This window comes from Cryptomeria japonica, chromosome 3 (assembly GCF_030272615.1).
Source record: "Cryptomeria japonica chromosome 3, Sugi_1.0, whole genome shotgun sequence".
Taxonomy (NCBI): domain Eukaryota; kingdom Viridiplantae; phylum Streptophyta; class Pinopsida; order Cupressales; family Cupressaceae; genus Cryptomeria; species Cryptomeria japonica.
Window position 1 is genome coordinate 397765775 of NC_081407.1, and position 21454 is coordinate 397787228.

At 36.3% G+C, this 21454-nt stretch overlaps 1 protein-coding gene across 1 annotated transcript; it reads right to left on the reverse strand.

The window, feature by feature from the left end:
• Nucleotides 1–5272: 5272 nt before the first annotated feature.
• On the reverse strand, nt 5273–9723 carry LOC131047871 (probable cinnamyl alcohol dehydrogenase 7/8). The gene is made up of 6 exons (XM_057981668.2): nt 9247–9723; nt 9044–9157; nt 8716–8943; nt 7815–8100; nt 5907–6060; nt 5273–5810 (listed from the first exon to the last, which is right to left on the reverse strand). Exons 1-6 carry the CDS (start codon nt 9333–9335, stop codon nt 5608–5610), a joined length of 1074 nt encoding a protein of 357 aa, XP_057837651.1. The 5' UTR covers nt 9336–9723; the 3' UTR covers nt 5273–5607.
• Nucleotides 9724–21454: the final 11731 nt, after the last annotated feature.

The following is a 21454-nucleotide window of genomic DNA, read 5'->3' on the forward strand; positions in this document are numbered from 1 at the left end:
GACTGGAAGTCAACTAATGGAGACGGAGTAGATTGCAGGGGCTGAGGTGGGACTCACTCCTGTTTCAGAGGTGAATTTGGTGGGGGGGGAGGACTCCCCAATAGCTCTGAAAATGGAACCAGATGGAGCTAAAACTAATAAGTCTTCTGCTCACTTGGGTCTTCATCAGAAAGATATTAAGAAGAATGCTTCGGAGAAAATCTCAAAGGCCGGCAGAAAGAAGGATTTGGATAAAATCAAATTGATGGGAGAGAATTTGGTTGAGTCGAGGTCAGTAAAGACTTTGGACTCTCACTTTTCCAATCCTCCTAAATGATTGTGCTTTCATGGAATGTGAGGGGCTTGAACAACGGCCCTAGACAAAAAGTTGTTCGGGATTTGATTAGGAATCATTCTCCTGATGTCCTGCTTCTGCAAGAAACTAAACTTTCGGTGGAGAGTATGATGAGGTTGGTGATGAAGCTTTGGGGGCGAGGTGAGTGTCAGTGTATTGGGGCTGCTAGGTCTTCTGGGGGAGTGGCATGTCTGTGGAATCCTTCAAAGATTCGCCCTGTATGGTGGGTGGCTTCCAGATCATTGTTATCCGGGGTTGCCTCTAGTCTTGAGACCGAAGACCTTATCCTGTTTACTAATATCTACGCTCCCAATGATTTTCTGGGCAAGCAAAACCTTTGGTCTCATATTTATGGTATGCGAAGGCTAGTCCCTTTTCATCCTTGGATTATGGCGGGAGACTTTAATGCTATCATTGAGTTGAGTGAGAAGAAGGGGGGCGTCATGAGACTAGATCCCTCTTCTTATCTCTTCTGGGATAGTATATCTTCCCTGCATCTGATTGACATTAAGCCTAGCAACGGTTTGTTCACTTGGAACAATAGGAGAGTGGGGGAGTTTTGGATTGTTGAAAGGTTGGACAGATTCCTGGTTTCCAGTTCTTGGGTTGGTGGGGGGTGGTCCACAAGTTCTGAGATTCTTGACTGGAGAGGGTCTGACCATTGGCCTATCAAGCTGGTTTCTTCTTTAGCCCGGGTAGCTCGCTCTCCTTCCTTCAAATTCCAACTTATGTGGCTCCGGGATCTCGCTCTGCACGCTCTAGTTGAGCAGTGGTGGAGGAAGGGGAGGTCGGCCTTTGGCACTGCCATGTTTAATTTTGCCAAGCAGTTGCAGTTTGTTAAGTTTTAGCTTAAATAGTGGAATAGGTAGGGTTTCAGGAACATTTTTCATGCTAAGAAAGTTGCCCAAACAGTGTTAAATGGCATTATCAGCGCAATCAGAGAGCAGGGCTTGTCTGAAGCCTTGCTTAGGGAGGAGGACAGGGCTCTTAAGGCTATAGAGGAATGGGAACTCGGGGAAGAAATTTACTGGAAACAAAGAGCTCGCATTGATTGGCTTCAAGCGGGCGATAAGAACACTGCTTTCTTTTTCAACTCTGTGAAGGCTAGGCGCCATGGGAACTCCATTTCTGCTCTGGTCAATGATAGAGGTGAGATGTTATTATCCTTGCAGGAGATTTCTAGGGAGGCTCTTCAATATTTCCGATCCCTCTTCAGTGAGGATTCTCAGGGGGAATTGGTGGAGGAGGACCAGGTTCTCGCTTGCATTCCTCCTCTTGTGTCCAGGGAGATGAATGAGCAGCTTATGGGTCCTATTTTGTTGGAAGAACTTGAGTGGATTGTTTTTCACATGAGGAAAGGAAAAGCACCAGGACTGGATGGGTTTCTGGCTGAATTCTTTCAAGAGTTCTAGGACATCATCAAAGTGGACTTACTCGAAGTAGTCCCAGAGGAAGAAACAGATGCTTCAAGCCCTGAATGCGACCTTCATTGTGCTAATCCCCAAGTGTGATGGAGCTGACAGGTTAGGCCAGTTCTGCCCTATATCTCTCTGCAATGTGATATACAATATCATTTCTAAGTTGATTGCAGAGAGGCTAAAGAAGTGTCTGGGGGCTATTGTCTTAGAGGAACAGAGCGGGTTTGTGGAAGGACGTCAAATTTTGGATGGCGTGGTTATTGCCACGGAGACCATTCACTCTATGGCATCCTCCAAGGAAAAAGCTATGTTTATCAAGTTGGATATGGCTAAGGCTTATGATAGAGTTTGATGGTCCTTCCTTTTGAAGATCCTCAGGTCTTTTGGCTTTGCTGAGGAATGGAGCCAATGGGTTATGAGTTGTGTCACGTCCACCTCTTTCTCAGTGCTTATTAATGGTGACCACACGGAGTTGTTTGGTGCGAGTAGGGGCCTTCGCCAGGGGGACCCCCTCTCCCCTTACCTATTCATTCTCCTGGCTGAGGGTCTGGGGACGCTGATCAAGCATAATGTGGGTCTGGGTAGGATCCAAGGCTGGAGTTGGGGTAATGATTTGCAACCTCAGTCTCATCTGCAGTTTGTTGATGACACGACCCTGATGGGTCTTGCTAGGATCAGAGAAGCTACTAATCTGCGGAAGGTTTTGGATGTCTATCTAGCGGCCTCAGGTCAATTGATCAATGAAGATAAGTCTTCTATTCATTTCTTCAACACTCCTGGAGCCATTCAAAGGAGGATTGCTCTTATATTGAGGTTTCAAGTGGGTACTCTTCCCATGACTTCTCTGGGTATACCTATCTCTCCTAGTAATCCTCCTTGGGAGTCATGGCAAGGTATCTTGGATAAATTTCACTTGAAGGTGGAACATTGGACGCACAGATGGATGGCTCCTAGGTGGTTCTTGAAGGGATTGGACTCTTTGGCTAGGAATTCTTATGGGCAGGCAATCTATCCTCCTCCAAATGGAGTCTGGTTAATTGGAACCTAGTGTGTAGCCCGAAACAGTCGGGGGGCCTTGGTTTACGGCAAGCTATTTTATTCAGGGAGGCTCTAACGGCTAAACTGTATTGGAGGTGGTGCGTCGAGCAAGATCATGGGTGGGCTAAGTTATTGGCTTACAAGTATATGCAAAGGATCCTAGTTCAGGAGGTTCAAAGATATCCGCTTGAGGGAAAAGGCTCAACGATTTGGTATACTCTCAAGAAGGGGGCTTCTCTCATTAAGGAGGGTCTCTTTTGGATCTGCAAGAGGGGGGAGGAGGTCCTATTCTGGAACAACTCTTGGGATGGGTACCCCCCCATCCTTATGCAGTTTCCCAATCTTGGGAACCTTAACCAAAGATTCCTGAAGGCAAGGTGGTCAAGGGTGAGTGACTTCAAGGAGGTGTACCGGTGTGGACGGTTCGAGATGGAGAGGTGGAAGACTCCTAGTGAGTGGCCGGTTGTTGGGATGGAGGAAGAGTGTGCTGAGCTGCAAGGCATTCTGGCGAGTAGACACTATAGTGCTCTCAAGGGTAGGGATGGACTTGCCTGGTCTCCGAATCCTAAAGGCATCTTTACTGTTGCTAGTGGTTACCGGGTTCTTTTGAACAGAAGTTTGGAGGGTAGAGAGGTGCACTGGTGGAAACAAGCTTGGAACAATTTCTCCTAACCAAAGTGCAATTGCTTCACTTGGACTCTGGCCTTGAATAGATGTCTAACTTGGGATAATATTCGCAAGAGAGGATTCTCGGGGCCTTCTATTTGTGCTTTGTGTGGTAACGGGGAAGAAGACTCCTCACATTTGTTCTTCAGATGTCCCTTCTCTATGCTTATTTGGCACTACTGGTGGGAGGTGTGGAAGCGTCCGTGTGTCCATGTTGATTCTTTGGTGGAATTTTGGGGCAGTATGGGCAGACCACCTATTATGTCCTCCTTCCTTCAGACGGTCCAGTACATTGTGCCCATCTTCATACTTTGGCAGATTTGGCTTGAGAGGAACAGAAGGATCTTTTGTGAGGCCAGACTGTTAGTGCATCAAGTATGGAATAGAACCATGGTTATGATTCGGGAGACGGTGGAAGCAAAGTGTGAGGTTAATCTTCCTTTGAACAGAGATGAGGCGGACATTGTGTGCAAGTTGGGTTGGCTTGAGCTGTCTCCAACCTCCGCTTGTGTCAGAAAAGGTAGATGTGCTAGGAAGAAGGTCCAAAGGGTTGGAAAGTGGAGCTCCCCTCAGGATGAGATTATTAAGATTAGCACCGATGGCTCCTCCAGGGGTAACCCAGGCCCAACTGGGGTGGGTGGGATAGGTCGAAATTGTAGGGGAGAGGTGGTCTTTCTCTTTTTGGTGCATAAAGGGAGGCAATCCAATAATTATATGGAGGGTCTTGCTATTCTCAATGCCCTGGAGCGGGCCTGGGAGTTGGGTTGTAGGAAGGTTATCTGTGAATCGGATTCACAAATTATTGTTAATTTGTTGATTGAGCAGAAGTTGAGTGGGACTCATTGGCAACTGGCAAGGATTGTGCATCAGATCCTTCAGATTAGCTCCTTAATGGAGCAGGTGTCTCTCATCCACATTCCCCGAGAATGGAATAGAGTGGCAGATTGTTTGGCTAAGTGGGCCTCTAAACATGTTAATGATTGGAAGCTTGAAGGATGGGAGCATCTATCCCTGGATTATGGTCAAGTCTTGCGGAATATTCTTGTGGAGGACATGGAGAGTTATTCTGGGCCTCGGGCTCTTTTCTTGAAGGGCCTGGGGGTGCTGGTCCTCCTTGTAATTTTTGGGTCTAACCTTCAATAAAGTTTTTACCCCTTTTATTCAAAAAAAGAAATGCCGAGTACAACAAATACCTTGCAATTTGTTCATAAGAACATTTAACCTTCTCACTCAAACAAAACCAAAACTTCACATTAAAATAATAAAATTATTATCATAAAAATCACAATTTGATTTATATGATAAAAACTATGGAATCATTATAATCAGAAAAATGATTTGATTTAAATTCCGATTTTGTCCTCTTTTTATGATAAATGATGTGATTTGATTTCATATTCCTCTAGCTTTTTACTCTTAACTTTTTAGTCTTTAATTTCATCTCAATGATTTTGAGGTTATATTCTTACCTTTTGATCTTTATATCTCATCTCCAAAAGAAGTCTCCAAAAGTTTCAGTAATAATATTAAATATTAAAGATACTCCTATAGTATATTACATTTCATTGAAGAAAAGACAAATCATTTTACAATCATCTAATTGTGTTTATCCAAACATCAAACGTATACGTATGAAAAACCAATATTTTATATATTTAATAGTACTCCCTAAACATCTTACATTTGATCACTTTATTTTATCAAAGGAAAGACATCATTTTTTAATCCTCTGATTTAAAATTTATAAATTATATCATCCAAGCTTCAAGCATACAGAGATTCAAGAATAAATAAATAAGAACAATGACCAACAAGATACAGGTTAAAAGCAATTTTCTTTATCATATAAAAACATTATGAACTAATCAAAAGGATGCGTTGTCTGTAGAGACCTTATTAGACTATAAAGAAACCAGTTATAGATAGGTTTCTCATTTTATAAGAGCATATATGAAAATCCAGACAATAAAATGAGAAACCTCACAAGGAAAACTCCTTATGCAGAAACGGTCCAAAAACAAAATAATGTGCAGACAACAAATATTTAATACAGTCCTGCCTTGCCACAGATAGAGAACATATAGAAAAATCTTTTGGAAGAAGTTTTTGCACAGATCTGGATAGACATGAGTGCTGACTAAACTAAATATGCTACTTATCCAGATTGCTAGCAGCCACATCAACCACAAATCTGTAACGGACATCATTCTTATGTAATCTTTCCATTGCTTCATTCAAGTTCTCCATACCCACAATCTCAATTTGGCATGACACATTCTTCTCTGCACAGAAATTTAGAGCTTCCTGGGTTTCCTCCATGCTACCAATGAAACTCCCTGCTATGCTCCTCCTCCCTGGAAATAAAAATCAGATTGGTTCATCTTAATAAGCCCTTTGAAGGATATGTAAGCCAGATCCATACATGGATAAAGAGGAGGAAGTAATTTTACCAAGTATTAGAAGAGGAGAAACAAAGTGCAATGGCTCTGGAACAACACCAAGCATTATAAGTTTTCCATTGATCTTTAATAGAGAAAGGTATGGCTCCAGTGGATGGTTGGCTGGAACAGTATCTAGTATGAAGTCCAAGCTCTCTGCTGCTTTCTGCAACACACAAGAATGATTGTAAATGACCCAAGCGAAAAAACAAGGAATGACTTGAAAATTCTCAATTGGATATTGGAAAGAAGGAAAAAATTACGATGATTCATTGCACATGTGAAACCAAAATCAACAATCAATTGGATACAGAGATACATGGCAATGCTCCCTGATTGAAAGCAAACTATTCTTGTTTCTAACTGTTTGTTTTGAATTGGTATCCCTACACTTTAAATCAGATGTATACAAAAAAGGTTGTTTTCTGGGTCACTAGCAAGCTAAACACCAGTTTTGCACATGTGATACCCTACTACAAGCATTCAAATTTTGTACCCCTAGGTTTTGATTATCTGAATGAATCATAAAAATTGTAATAAACATGCAAAGATATGGATTTTTATGAACAATAAATGGATCCAAACAACTAAATGCAGATATACGAGTTGAACAAGGTAACAGAGTATGCAACTGTATTGCAATTGTGGTAGTGTCCTGCACTATACTGCATTTGCGGCCATGTCTGTCAACAGTACACATATTAGAGCTCAGAATCCAAACCAAACAGGCATCTGTACAGCTTCTGATTATGATCAAGATTCTTCTTGGGCCTTGGAGGACTCTGCTGTCATAAAAAAGTTGGCTTGCATTGGTTTTTAAAGGGAACATAGCAGGACAATTATATGATGTAGATTCCTGGATTGATGGAATAGAGGATAACTCTATGTTGTTGTATCTTCGTCTTCCAGAATTATGGGAAACAATTGTGTATTGTATTTCTATTGGATGAGAGAAAAAAGAAACGACACATAAAAGCATAGGCAAATTTTATGCAAATAATGGAGATATCCAGCTAATGAAGCAAGGAGCAGATTGCAACCATAGCTAGGGGGCAGATTGTATCCATGTCATCTGCACGCTCACTGTTTGCCAATTTACTAAATAATATAGGAAGTGGGTAATTGTCTTTACTACATTCTGGTTTTTCTATCTTCAGAAAGTTCCTAGGGTAAATATATTTGTCTTTGATTCTTCGCTTCCTCTCTTGACTGACATTTAATTTCTAATTAAGTAGCACAATACAAATTCTTGGTTTTGTGATTTCTACAAGCAAATATTTTGAGCAATTTGGGACCATTTACCGTCATGACCAAGCTGTAGTTTGAACCAGACTTCGTTCTACCACTGAGCTATAGGCTTATGATAAATGGCATCCTAAATTTGTGAAGAAAGTGGTATATAGTGTTAAAAAATTATTCTAAACTTTCATTAATTAGCCTACAAAGAATCCTTTAGCGACTGAAGAATTATTCTTAGTTTATATTAAACATTCTGATTTTTCACAGATTGACTGATTGAGGTAGAAATGGGTCAAAATGACATGAGATTAAGGTTAAACCTCGCAGATGATAAAGTCAAGAAAATAAAAACAGAGCAGTTTAGGAATTGCAGGTAATGTGACCCAATCAAAACAAGGATAAATCTTGTATGAGCAATGTTGGACATCGTAACAATTCTAATGGAACAATTCACACATTCTCTCTTTTTGAATCCTTTAACATGTCCTAATCAAATTGAAAAGTAAGCATATGGTACCAACTACCAGATACAGAAAACAAAATATTGAATTAAGATTACCATTAATCAAATATTTTACAAGCGGCAAACAAATTAGCAAAAAGGGCATTCATGATTGATCCTCAAATGCCAATGGGATCATAAAAGAGAATCGCTGATATGCTTGTTTCTGTAAAACATACCTGCATTTGGGTAGCATCACTGCTAACAAGGTATTCATCTGCACCAAGGACATCGAGTGCCTCTTCCCTCTTCCTATTAGAAGAGCTTATAACAGTCACATGATGCCCAAATGCCTTGGCAATCTTCACACCTACGTGCCCTACGCCCCCCAAGCCCAATATTCCACATCTCTTGCCTGCCTCTGCATATCCATAATGCTTCAATGGACTGTACACTGTAACCCCAGCACATAACAGGGGTGCTGCTTGTTCGAGGGACAAATTTCCAGGAATGTGAACTACAAACCTGTATGATATCAAAGAATCATCGTTATATTTACTTATTGTCATGGAAGATATATAGTTATTAATGATGCATGCGGCTTGGACCTCCTAAAGTCACCTTGGGAAAAAAGAATCTATAAGGCACATTCAGTTATATCACAACCTAGTTCATGAACAGAGGATCCTTCTAATTTCAAAAGCGGAGAATATTAGGCACAAATTTAAATATATTTGCAATTCTATACATTTTCTCTGTACGTTTTAGTTGGAAACAGCACTGCCGCCTTCCCCAGGAGAATTCTCCCAAGTATCAGAGACAAGTGGTTGGAGCCACCATTTTCAATGAGATCAATCATAGATGTACATCAAGCACTACCTACAACTATTTTTTAACTACATACAACTCTAAAATCAAATGGTCATTCAACAATTTTCAGAACGTGTAATGAATGAAAGATTTTAATGACATTTTCGAAACAAAACATACTTAAAACTAAATAGGACCTGCCTAGCACCTTGGTCTGAATAACCCATAAAAAGCTGCCACCAGTGTACTTCTTTTTTTTAATCCTTAATAAAGTAGAAGAAAATGCCTAGCTTAGGATAAAAGACACAATACAACTGATTCAAGACTTACATCTGATCAACAACCATGGTGCTAGCAAATCCTCCTTGTGTTGGCTTGCCATCAGGGTAGACATCATTGTAAGTCCAAATCCTCTTATTGCAATATTGCTCCACTTTTCCACTACATGCTTTGCAGCTTTTGCATGACCCAACAATGCAACCAACACCCACATGCTCTCCTATCTTGAAGTTGTCTACTTCTTTGCCAATTTCAGTCACAACCCCTACAACTTCATGCCTGTTGAAGAGTTTTTTTCAGTTAAAAACCATAAACCTAGGCGAAAAAAGAGAGAACCAACCCAAAAATAGATAGCAATCACTAACATATATAGACTCACCCTGGGACCATGGGGTAATTAGACATTCCCATGTCATTCCTGATCTGATGCAAGTCAGTGTGACATATGCCACAGTAAATGACATCGAGCACAACATCCTGGGGACCTGGAGTCCTGCCATGAAAACGTTCCACATTAATGCACAAATCCAAAATGGTTCAAAGTTCAAAAAACTAAAATAAGAAAGTGCATAGCCAACCCACCTAAGAGTATAGTTATATGGAGATAAGTGACCAGAAGAGTCTCTGGCTGCATATCCTGTAACAGATCTTTCACACTCCAAGCTCCCCATGTTTTGTTTCAACTCTTCCAAGGCTTTGTTATTGCAGAGGGATGGAAGCAAGCAGCAGGCAGCTATACTTGCATTCCAATCTTACAAGCATGATCTTATACAACAATTTTTTTTCTATGGCCCACTTGAGATATTAAGCATATCAGGTTGCGACAAATCTGTCTTAGGTAGTGGCGGAAATAAAGTTGATCAGCCCTTACGTTTGCAAACGTGACAGGTACCTACCATCCATCCAAAGTATACAAAAAAAATTCACGGAAACCGTTAGTGGGCAGTTGCCATCATTGCTGTGTCCGTGAGAATTGCAGAGATGCCTCCTGGAAACCCTTTTTTTTCGGGTCTTCGATTTAGCTTGAGATCAAAGTTTCTTCCCATGGCTAAATTCACCCCAATGATAAGTTCTGCTTCAGGTTAGAGAATATGGAGCTGTTCAAAATAATGATAGAAAGCGAAATTAGATAAAAGGAAGAGTAAGTGGATGGACCAAAGTGATAAGTGGATAAGTAAGTGGGTGCATTGATTAAAAAGAGTGTCCAAATAATGGCAGACAATCAAAAAGTACCTGCAAGAAAAGTCATAGTAAGCATTAGTAAGCATATAAGCATATGAACATAGTAATTTTGAGAGGAAAAAGAATATTATATCAAACATTTCAATTCTTCATGTGGCCACTTACGTGGGTGCCTAGCTAGAATGTATGTAGCTAGAGTGGTAGAATGTAATTGGGGAGAGTATCCCCTTCTCATTTATTCTAGTTTATTCTAGTCGATACATTACTTCACTAATTAGGTCGGAGGAGGATAGTTGTTGGTGGAGGATCATTTGAAAACCTTCATCTAACAAACAAAAGTTTTCAAAGAATTATATAAGAACGAAAAACACAATAGAAAGAAATATTATATAAGAGCAAAAACACAATAGAAAGAAATCAAGAGGAGGATAGTACTTAAAGAAGAGTGCATTGATAGAATATGTTGTTTCGATACTTTGGAGCTAGCAAAGATGGAATATCACTATGTCATGGAGTGTTCAGCTTACAAAGATATTTGAATCAATAACATCAAGATTTTAAATGTGGGCTCTTTGAATATTTGTTTGAAAAAAGAAAGGATGAGAAAAATTTAAGATAACTTGATACCAATTTAGGTACGAAATCAAAAGGAAGATGTTAGGTACTTAAAGAAGAATGGACCAATAGAATATGTTGTTTCTAGACTTTGACATTTGTGGAAATGGAATGGCATTACATCATGGAGTTTTCGGCTTACATAGATATTCAAGCCAATTACATCGAGATTTTAAATGTGAGCTCCTTGAATTATTTGTTTGAAGAAGAAAAGATAACAACAAACTTGATCAAGATCCACAACATAAAATCCAGGGTCTAAAACAAAAGAGAGATCAAGTAGACATCATAGGCCTACTTGTTTTGAACTTTGGTATACGATTTTTTGTTTTGGACTTTTGTACTAACGTGTACGATTGATCATCAAATCGTTCTATAGACTATTTGACCTCATAGATGAAATCAAAAACCAACCAAACCTACAGGACGCGTCTATTCTGGCTCCAAAACCACAGTACGGATTGACTAACACGCGTGTTAGTCACTCATTTTACACCGTCGATTTTGCAATAAACAGCTGCGATTGACTAACACGTTGCTATCACGCTGTACGAAAAATCCATTTTGAAACCAGAATAGCCAGAGTCAAACCTACATTCATATGTTTAAACAAAAAACACCCAAGAGTTTATTAACCCACTGATCCAGTTCCAATCTGACAAGTCAAGGTTTTGATCTAGCTACCCCTAACCCTGGGCCCTCATCAACCATGCTTTCAATCGTGCTGTTTATTCAATTTGATGTGATTGGTATTCTTTAGCTTGCGTTAAGCTGACATCAGGCTGATCTATTTCGTGGTTAGCTGTCATGGCGGCCCCAGCTTGGTAGTTGTTGTAGTTGGTAGATGGCTGACTTAACCAGAGGATTTTATTTTCTTAATACAAATCTGGTTCTGGATTACTACGAAGTCTATGTATGGTAGGTGTACCAGTTTTGGATCTGATTATATGACTAAATAACTATTTTCTCTCATACGTTGATTTCTGGTAAGAGAGGACCTGATAATGAAATTACTGTTAAAAATGTAGTTTATTTTTTATGTACCATTCAACTGTAACTTGAAATATAAGTTAGCAATATTCTTCCTGACAGTGGAATCAATCAATGTATGGTTTATTCAATCTTGGAATTGAAGAAAGTGACTTCAATCTTACTGAATATTTAGTCAATATTATGACAGGTTTACGTCTAATATAAGTTTTATGTCGATTGTCAGAAATATAAAAATATATTATAAAATTTGAAATATTCAAAGTAAGTTTAAAATAATAATATGTTAGAGCAAAGGTATGGTACTTGTTTTTGAAAGATTTTAGTAATAAAATATGTTTTGTCTTGTGAGGATTGTATTGTTAGAATGAGAAATGTAAAGAGGACTCTACTAGGTATTAATTGTTAAGTTTATGAAATGTTTTCTAAATAATTCTTTTAAAGTATTTGTTGTCTTGTAGGGATTGTATTGTTAGAATGAGAAATGCAAAAATGACTTTACTATTAATTGTTAAGTTTATGAAATATTTTCTAAATAATTCTTTCAAAGTACTTAATGAAAATGATCATAGATTTGAGCAAAGATACTCAAACGCTCAAAAGAAAGTTTTAAACAATGATAAGTACCAAGATAGTGGCATAGTACTTACATTTGAAATATTGTGACGATAGAATTTAGCCTGTAGTGTTGTGTTGTCAAAAAAGGAGAACATAAGAACACTTTAACACAAAAGAAGTTTGAATTGTATGATCAATTTGTATTTTTACGATATTACTATTAGGGTTCAATTATGTAGTTTTCGAGTCAAACTCATTGACCCATGTTTCATTAGCAGTGGTTCACAAGAACCCATCTCTCATGAGAATGAATGGTCCACTTAGCACTCATTGCATCTAGGTGATGCTCACAAAGGTGAAGCATTAGGTATTCCCGAGAGGTCACCCATCCTAGTACTACTCCAACTCAAGTGTGCAAGCTAAGTGGGTTTAACCTTGGAGGAAACTCCATGGTTAAGCACGCTTGAGTTGTAGTATTGGGATGGGTGACCTCCCAAGAAGGCTCAATGCTTCATCTCTATGAGCATCACCTAGATGAAATTGGGGCTAAGTGGACCATTCATTCTCATGAGAGATGGGTTCTTGTGAACCACTACTCATGAAACATGGGTCAATGAGTTTGACTCAAAAACTACACAATTGAATCCCAACAGCAATATCATAATTCGACTTGTTGTGGAAAATATCTCCTACTTATCAATTTGTACTTTCTTAACTAAACTAGTTGTTTAAATTCTCAATTGTTTTCTAACTAATTCTTTGGAAGAACTAGAATCAACATAATCACAAATTTGAGCAGGAGAGTTTTGAATTTCTAAATCTTTTTAAATCAGTTTTTGGTAGTCATTGTAATTTAAGCTATTCTCATCCATGTAAGAAAAACTAAATTGTTGTTTTTCTTGCCAGCTTCCGCATTAGCTACGTATCACTTGGCAAGAATTGACATTTAACATCTATTTATTGCTTGCCAAGAATAAACACATAGATGAACATAAGGATTTTGGTAAGGAATGTTTGTAAGGTTTTAAAACAAAAATATTTAGCAAGTGTGGTTGTGAGAGACAACTTTAGACATGCATTTCCATTTTTTTGCAACATGGAGAATTCTATATAAACACGGCGAACGCTATACAATAATGCATTCCATTTTGAAGGTTTTTTGGCACGTGGTTGTACTATAAACAAGCATTGCAATGAAATTGTTTGTTTGCTCTCACGGTAAATATTTGAGTGTTGCTTTATGTGCATTTGTTGGTATCTATTTCTCTTATCAATCTTTGCATGCATGCCTTTGCAAATGCCTAAGGTTTCAAAGTCCTTTCCATCTTACCTATTTTGTGCATTATATTTAATACTGCAAACAATGGAAAGAGTTGGAAATAGGTTTTTATTATGTAGGGTAATGTTTGATTTTCAACAGTGGTATGTTTTACTCTATAAACTATTTTTGATGTATAAAATGACAAATTTAAAACCTATGAAAATTTTCTTGAAGGTTCTAAAGCTAACAAATTAGATGGTACTAAATAACTGATTTGTTATAACACATAAAAATTTCACATATTTATTTGTGGGGAATGTGACTATTTTTCCATTTAAAGATGGTTCCAAACCAGAGTAATTGTTCCTTAAGATTGAAGACTATGAAATTAGGTGGTACTAAACAATTCATAAAAAAATTCAAATTTCACACATCTTTTGGTTTATATGTATTGTGTAGTAGGATGAATGCAAGGCCCTGGATATTTTTTTCTTAATTTTCTTTCCAATTCTCTGTAACAAACTATTTTCTACAAATTCCTATGGAATGTATATCTTAGAGACATATTTCATTTTGGGTTCAAGATGGGTACCTTTGTCCTTTAAGTTATCTTGTTTGTAGTGCCATATTGTCTTTAAAATTTTGGAATCTAAGAACATTTATTTAAAAACTTGTCAATGTTTTGAACCTTCTCCTAATCCATCTTCAAAAAGCTTAAGCTAGAAGCTAAAACTTCTTCAATTATATTCAAAAACTCTTGCTTTGTCAACTTTCTTATTAATCCATGTATTCGTGAGGTTAACTATAATATTTAAGCTATTACTTTTAATTATATTATATGCATTTGTTTATGAATTTACTATTAGAATCAGAGATCACTGAGAGGGGGGGTGAATCAGTGATCTGCTGAAAGTCAAATCCACAAACTTATTATTTATCTGTCGGTAAGCAATGTATAACAGAAAAGAACATAAACATGCAATGAATAAACCATAGATCCACAACAACGAAATTTTTACGTGGAAACCCAGAAAGGGAAAAACGACGGTGGGGGTGGAACCCACAATATTCATATACTATGGCTAGGAGTACATAAATATTACATAGATGGGGAATGCACTTGCATTTAGGCTCACTGCTCAAATACAATGACCAGGAAGGCTACAACCTTCAGAGAAGTCTCACTTACTTACAATTTGATTACAATGAGAAAATACAATGAAATGAACTCTGAGATAGCATCTGACAATGCAGGAATGAGTCTCGATTAAGCACTAGATCTCTGACTGTACCCGCTCTGCAAATACTTTGTTTTTGTCTCAGTCAGCTACCGGATTATCTATAAACCAGATGCACATGTGAAACTGCACTCAATCACACCGAAACGGATTACCACACTAGTATTACACCAAAAACCAATCGCCAAATCAATCTTATATATCTGGTCTTAACATAAAAGTAATCTCCTTCAAGTTGGCTTCAGGAAGTGTAACGTGTAGTCACATGTTGGCTTCAATCTCGAACAAAACATATCACCGAACCAAAAGATTATAATCACATGCTTCCTAAGGATCTTCCCATTCACCGAGATCACAAAATCAATCACCAAAAAACATCGCAATCACCAAAAAACATCGCAGTCATCGAAAAATCATTCTGGACCAAAACATTACCAAGATAGCCATGTTTTATCGGTTAACTCCTTCTTTCAGATACAATGAATCACGATCACCGGATCGAATCACCAAGAAGAGTTGTCATCAATGACAACCCTAGACCAATAAGTAGCTACCAGAAGTCATCGGATAAGTGTCAATTGCCAACATTTACTCAACACTAAAATGACAATATTAAGTAAAGGTCATGATTCACTATTTTAAATACAACCATTTGCTCTTTTTCTTAAAAATAGTGCTTTTGCACTACACTTTTTTTCTTTAAATGCTTTCAAATCTTCAAAAAAGAAAAATGTGTTTTCAAAGTGCTACAAGGTTGAAAAAATCGGCCAATATTGTTGATTTTCCTTTTTTGTAGCGTGCAAGTGGTCTATAATTTGACACATGCAATGGGCTATACTAAAAGGGCATGATGAATGAAATTTTGGTAAGAGTGAGGTCTTATGGGGGGCTTGGGGATCTATTTCCATAGAATAGGAGGTCCCATGAGTCAAAAAAAAGTATGCTACAAGGTTATTTGAAATCTTTTCCTGAAAAAATAACAACCCATATATTTTAGGATGCATGATTCTGCAGGTGCGATTAGAGTGGGGCTAGAAATTGCCCCACCAACCTAAGACCTTTATCTGTCACTTGTCAATTAGCTAATATTTTAGATTCCCGCCTGAAACTAAATAAAGGGAAAATGTATTTATTTATTATTATTTTATTTGTAGCATTCTTCATGAGATCATCAACTTCCCTAAATTTCAAAGATTTTAAGCTGAATTGCACTACCAAATCATGGGACCGCCAACTTTAAAATATTTCTAAAAAATATCTCAAAAGTACCCACTAAATTTTTTTAGGAAGCCTCCCTCCATTGGACCTTACCCTAAGAGGAATTTATACTTATTCCTCAAACAAATTATTAACCAACAAATAACCCAAACACAAACAAGAGTCAAATATTTCTCTTAGGATATCAATGAAGCTCCCATTTTATTTTAGAGTTCCAATTACAATCAACAACTAATGTGTTTCTCAATGTCACCCACCATGACTAAGTTTAGGATAAAAAGGAAGTCTACACTATGAAACAAGAACCACATTTGTTGGGTTATGTAGTCTACAATTTTTTATGTTTGTAGAGGAATGCACAGACTTCTTTTTTTTCATAAAATTATAACTGCCCAGTTTTCAACAAAACAGATGAATACCTTAGCATATGTGTGGGGACTAAGGAGGCAACCACAAAGTTCAATAACTTGCAAGGAATACCTTAGTGTATGTGTGGAGACTAAGGAGGCAACCATAAAGTTCAATAAATTGTTAGGAATACCTTTCAATATGGATGGGGACTAAAGAGACAACCACAAAATTCAATAAATTGAAGAAATCCTTAGTATATGTGCAGGGAATAAGGAAACAACCATAAAATTCAATAAATTGTAAATAATATCTTAATATATATGTACGAAGGCAACCACAAAGTTCAATAAATTGTTAGGAATACCTTAGTATATGTGGGACGCGTCTATTCTGGTTCCAAAACGATAGTACGGATTGACTAACACGTGTGTTACTCACGCGTTTTACACCGTCGATTTTGCAATAAACGGCTACGATTGACTAACACGTCACTATCATGTTGTACAAAAGGTTTGTTTTGGAGCCAGAATAGCTTCGGCCGTATATGTGTGGGGATCATGTCACTTGTCAAGTGGGCATTGGGCAGACTTTTGTCATAAAATTTAGCAAGAATTTTAATCCCACACTGATACAGAGTGACTGGATAATGAAATATTAAAGCTTAAATTGTAGATGTGTCTATAAATTGATTAAGAAGTGTGATAAATAATAGAGATCATCCAATTCAATCAATAATGTCATAAAATTTATAACTCAATTAATGAGATGTGGTGTTAATTGAATGAAAACAAAAGTGTGTCATGCAAAATTCTCAATACCACTAAGAGTGCTTATGCTCTATTTTAAAGCTCGGTGGTGCCATTCAATAGGGAAAGTTTTTCACTTACGGGAAGGGAAATATCAATTTTCTCCTTATAGTACAAAATTTTAACTTTTCAACTAAGTTATCAATTTATTTGGTATTGGAATTGTACGTAGTGACACAAATTATTGATGAAAAGTTAAATAAAATAAGGGGGGTCGATCTGATCATGAGTGACTCGTTTGAGTCGTTGGATCCCTCATGTGGGAGTATCACTATCAATAAAGTGGTTCATTATGATTCGCTTGTCACATTGATAATGATCTTTTCATATGGGAGATTCTAAAGTTTTTATAAATTTTATACCTAACCAAAGTGGGGGTTAATAATTTTTGTGCATTTGATGTTTTAAATTATTATACTCATTCATTTTATGTTCCTTCTTAGGAGGCCTTTAATTTGATATTCAATTGGAGCAAGGGGTCCAATTATCATCCATCATTTATGTTTTACTTATCATTCAGTATTGTAGACACTTAATTTTGTCTACCTAATTAAATGAGTTTTGTATTTGTTTAATTATCAATCGTCCAGCTATTAATCAAATTCGTATTTAATTAATTTTTTCACCTTTTCCGACAATTAATATTTTATTAATTCACCCCAACTATGTTCTTCTATTAATTAAATAAACAAATATTTTTTGTTTATTTGATTCATCTTATCCCAATAACCCCCTCTCTCACATTTAAATAAACTAGTAATTGAACCTTGGTTTGCAATAGGTGCACCAAAGAATTGTGGAAGCTCGAGTAGGAAAAAAATTGGTCTCTTTTCTGTATAAATTTGTGTTGTATATATGAGGTTGTTTGGTAGATATAGGGTAGAGAGAAATGGATATATAATGAGATAAAGATAGAGGAAGAGATGAAAAAAAGAAATATATAGATATAGAGAGTGAAAGACAAAGATAAATAGGTCTAGGAAGGAGAGAGAGAGAGAGAGAGAGAGAGAGAGAGAGGATGGTAGAAATAGAAAGATAGATAGGGGACAAGGAGGGAGAGACAGAGGGAGAGATGCAGAGATAAAGCTTGAGAGGGGGGAGATTGTTTTTAATTCCCTGGTGTTGATAAAAAAATATTTTTTTAATCCATAAACACTTGAGATTTTACAACTTTTCATTTTGAATGAATAAGACAACTTTTATCCTTTAATTCGAGAAACCTTGTATTGATTTGTCTTTAGTCAAGTTCAAATGTAAACATTGATTGAAAGAGAGCAATATATATGTCAGAAGAAGAAATTATTTTCATAGGTTGCCTACCAATAGCAATGTCTTTAGGCTCCATTGAAGATTGAGATCAACTTGGATGCATTACAACAGTGAACAAACAAGCTCAATCACATCCCAACACATCAATTGTGCATGCAAATTACAATAGTGCATATAACAAGGTCCTCTTGAACTCAAATCAATATGGTATAGCGTATTTACATACCTATCAATGAACATGTGTTGCGAAGATTTTTTACTAGAGTTTGTTACTAATTATGCTTTTGTGATATGATAATACAAAGAGAGCCTATTACGGAGCTAGTGGGGGTGCCTACAATTTTGATATGTTTTGTTAACAATGGAAAAGATGATCCAAGTTCCATTAGTGGTTAAGAAGAAACATCGTGTGTAGATCTCAATAAGTACATAAATGGAGATGGCATCCATTTTACAGAGGCCTTGAATGATGTCATTGCCAATATGTTTATACAACAAGAATTCACCAACCCTCCTTTTAGTACATTTTTATCTAAGAATAAATGTTAATTGTAAGGGACACATTCGAGAATTATAGAATTAGTAATAGTGAAGTGGTGAAGTGAAGCATTGACATAAAAGAGAGTTTGTTTATAGATTATTAGATATTTTAATTTGATTATCTTATTCAAATATTATGAAATTATAATTGAGTTAAAATCAACTAGGTTTTAACTTTTTAAACTTTAATTTTAAAGGGTTGATTTTTTCTATAGTCAATCATTTGATTAAAAAATGATTTCTAATTTTAAAATACTATATAATGCAATTTTTTAAACTATTATATTAAAATATTCACATTGATAAAATAATGTAATCATGGTGAAAGGGTTCGTTACATTATTCAAGATGTATTATTTAAGTGGATTAGTAGGAGAATTAAATAGAAGCTTTAAAAATGATTTGATCTCTCTCATGTTGATATGCTAGTTAATATCCAACAATTAAACATTAAATGAAAGATAAACTCGCTACCATTACTAATAAATAAAATTCAAACACCAATAAATTAATATAAATATTATTATTTTTTATTTTTTATTTTGGATTGATAATGCACCGTATTCGAATATTTTATTAATTAGAAAAAATGATTACAAGTTAATACAAGTTCAGTTCAGTGTGGGCACCAGTAGGAAAGAACCGAACGAAGAAAACCTCTGGTCTTGCCCAAGGATAAATCCTAGAACATCAGTACATGTCTCGAAGAGCCAAATGGCCTATGAATGGCTACTTGGGAGACTACATAATTCGTTAACCCCCCTAACATCATTTTAACCTTGACCTTCTGTGATGAGGTTTTTGTATCAAAAGTAGAATCTTGTCATCTGAAAAGAGTCGTTCTGTCGAACCCCAAAAGCAAATGCTTTTATACCTGGTTGCTCTGGTCAGGAAGTGGTTTCCTCATTGTCTATGGAACCTGCGAGACACTGAAAAATGGTCCTTTTGCAGCCCAACTTCATAAAGTAAACCTCAGATATAGAGTCGTGTATCACTAATGCTCCCTATTTGCCTAAAACTAGTCAATACTAATTCAAACTGGTATCAAGTATAAAGGTTGATACCTGCATAGACATCTTGTTAGAGACCCTGTTAAAAACAAAGAGCAAACGTGACCAAACGGACTAGGGCCATTATAGTCGTGGGCCACTGAAGGTTAATTTCAAAGAGTAGATAGAGAACAATACGGAATTAAAGCCATCTTAGAATATAGGAAGGGATATAACTATTTTATAAAAAGAACCATCATAACACAGACCAAGAAAAGTATAAATTGTAAGCTATCAGATTAATGATGATAATGAACAAAGGTTGATCAAAACACACAGATAAGCCTTAAATGAAGATATAGCTAGGATTTAGCCGATAGAAATAGTTTGGAAGTGGCAGAAAGTATAGGCATGTATGTATCAATACATAAGCTTATGTAATATAGATGTATATTTACATATGAGTATATATAAGTATATCTTCATATGTATATCCACATATATGCAGATGTGTATATATCTTTGTATATACGCACCTGTATATATGTGTTTATATATATATCAATGAAATATAGATCTATATATACATACATATATGTATACCCATGTATATATATACATAATGTAAGTCTATGTGTATCCCAATTCACAGTAGAAATTATCTGATAAAGAAAGAACATCGAAACAGGGCAGGATAAGCATATATATGTATATGTATTATGAGTCTAAGTATAGAAATATTAACAAAGGAGGCAACCATATAGTTACGAAGAGCAACATGGGGAGTTCTGAACTTCAAAAAACAAAAGTCAGCAGCATACTAGATAATTAAAATTATTCTGAGTTTGGGTAGCGAAATGTCTTAAAGGAAATCCCACACATTTACGCAAATCTAGCTACAAGTGGCAGGCCCTTTCCCTTTGATCCTTGCATAATCCTATGGGGAATTCTTCGGCGAATTTGAAGACTCCAGATTAGGCTTTTCCAATGTGAAACCTTTTGCTAGATCCATGTGTAGACACCTAAAATTGTCATGTCTAATTAAATAAATATCTTTATTTATTTAATTATTTGAGCCTAATTCTTCTATTAATTGAATAAATCTTTATTTATTTAATTAATTCATTTATCCTCTTCTAGCCTTATTTCTCATTTAAATAAATACATTTATTTATTTAAATTATCCTTTTCTAAATTAAATAAATACTTTTATTTATTTAATTGATCTCACTTCCTCTATTAATTAAATAAATCTTTATTTATTTAATTAATTCATTAACCTTTTCTACCTATGACACATGTCATTCATCTCTTAATTCCTACACTACTTACCCTCACATTATTTTCTTATTTCCTTTACCTACCCTCTAATCATAGCCAACCATTTATCTTTTACACCTCTCAATCTTATCCCTCCATTTCGAATAGTGTCTTCTATATAGGGAGATGCTTCCTTCATTATCAACCCTATGCATTCTAACCAAGCATCCTAGCATTCAAACTTTCATATGCGATCAAGCCTACTTGCAACAACATTTTCGTTCTTTGTTGAGCTCTTGTGCACACATAAAATCTGAGAGCAAATATATCAAGCAAGATCAATGGAGATAGAAAGAATGGAGATCCAAACCCTATTGGACACGTGATGGTATAATCTTTGTGATTTCATTTGATTTGCATTGTCTTAGGTAATCTTCATATGTTATGGTGGATCTTTGTTGTTGTTAGGCTGGGGTTTTGTGGTTGAATTCATTTAGTCTTTCAATATTGTTG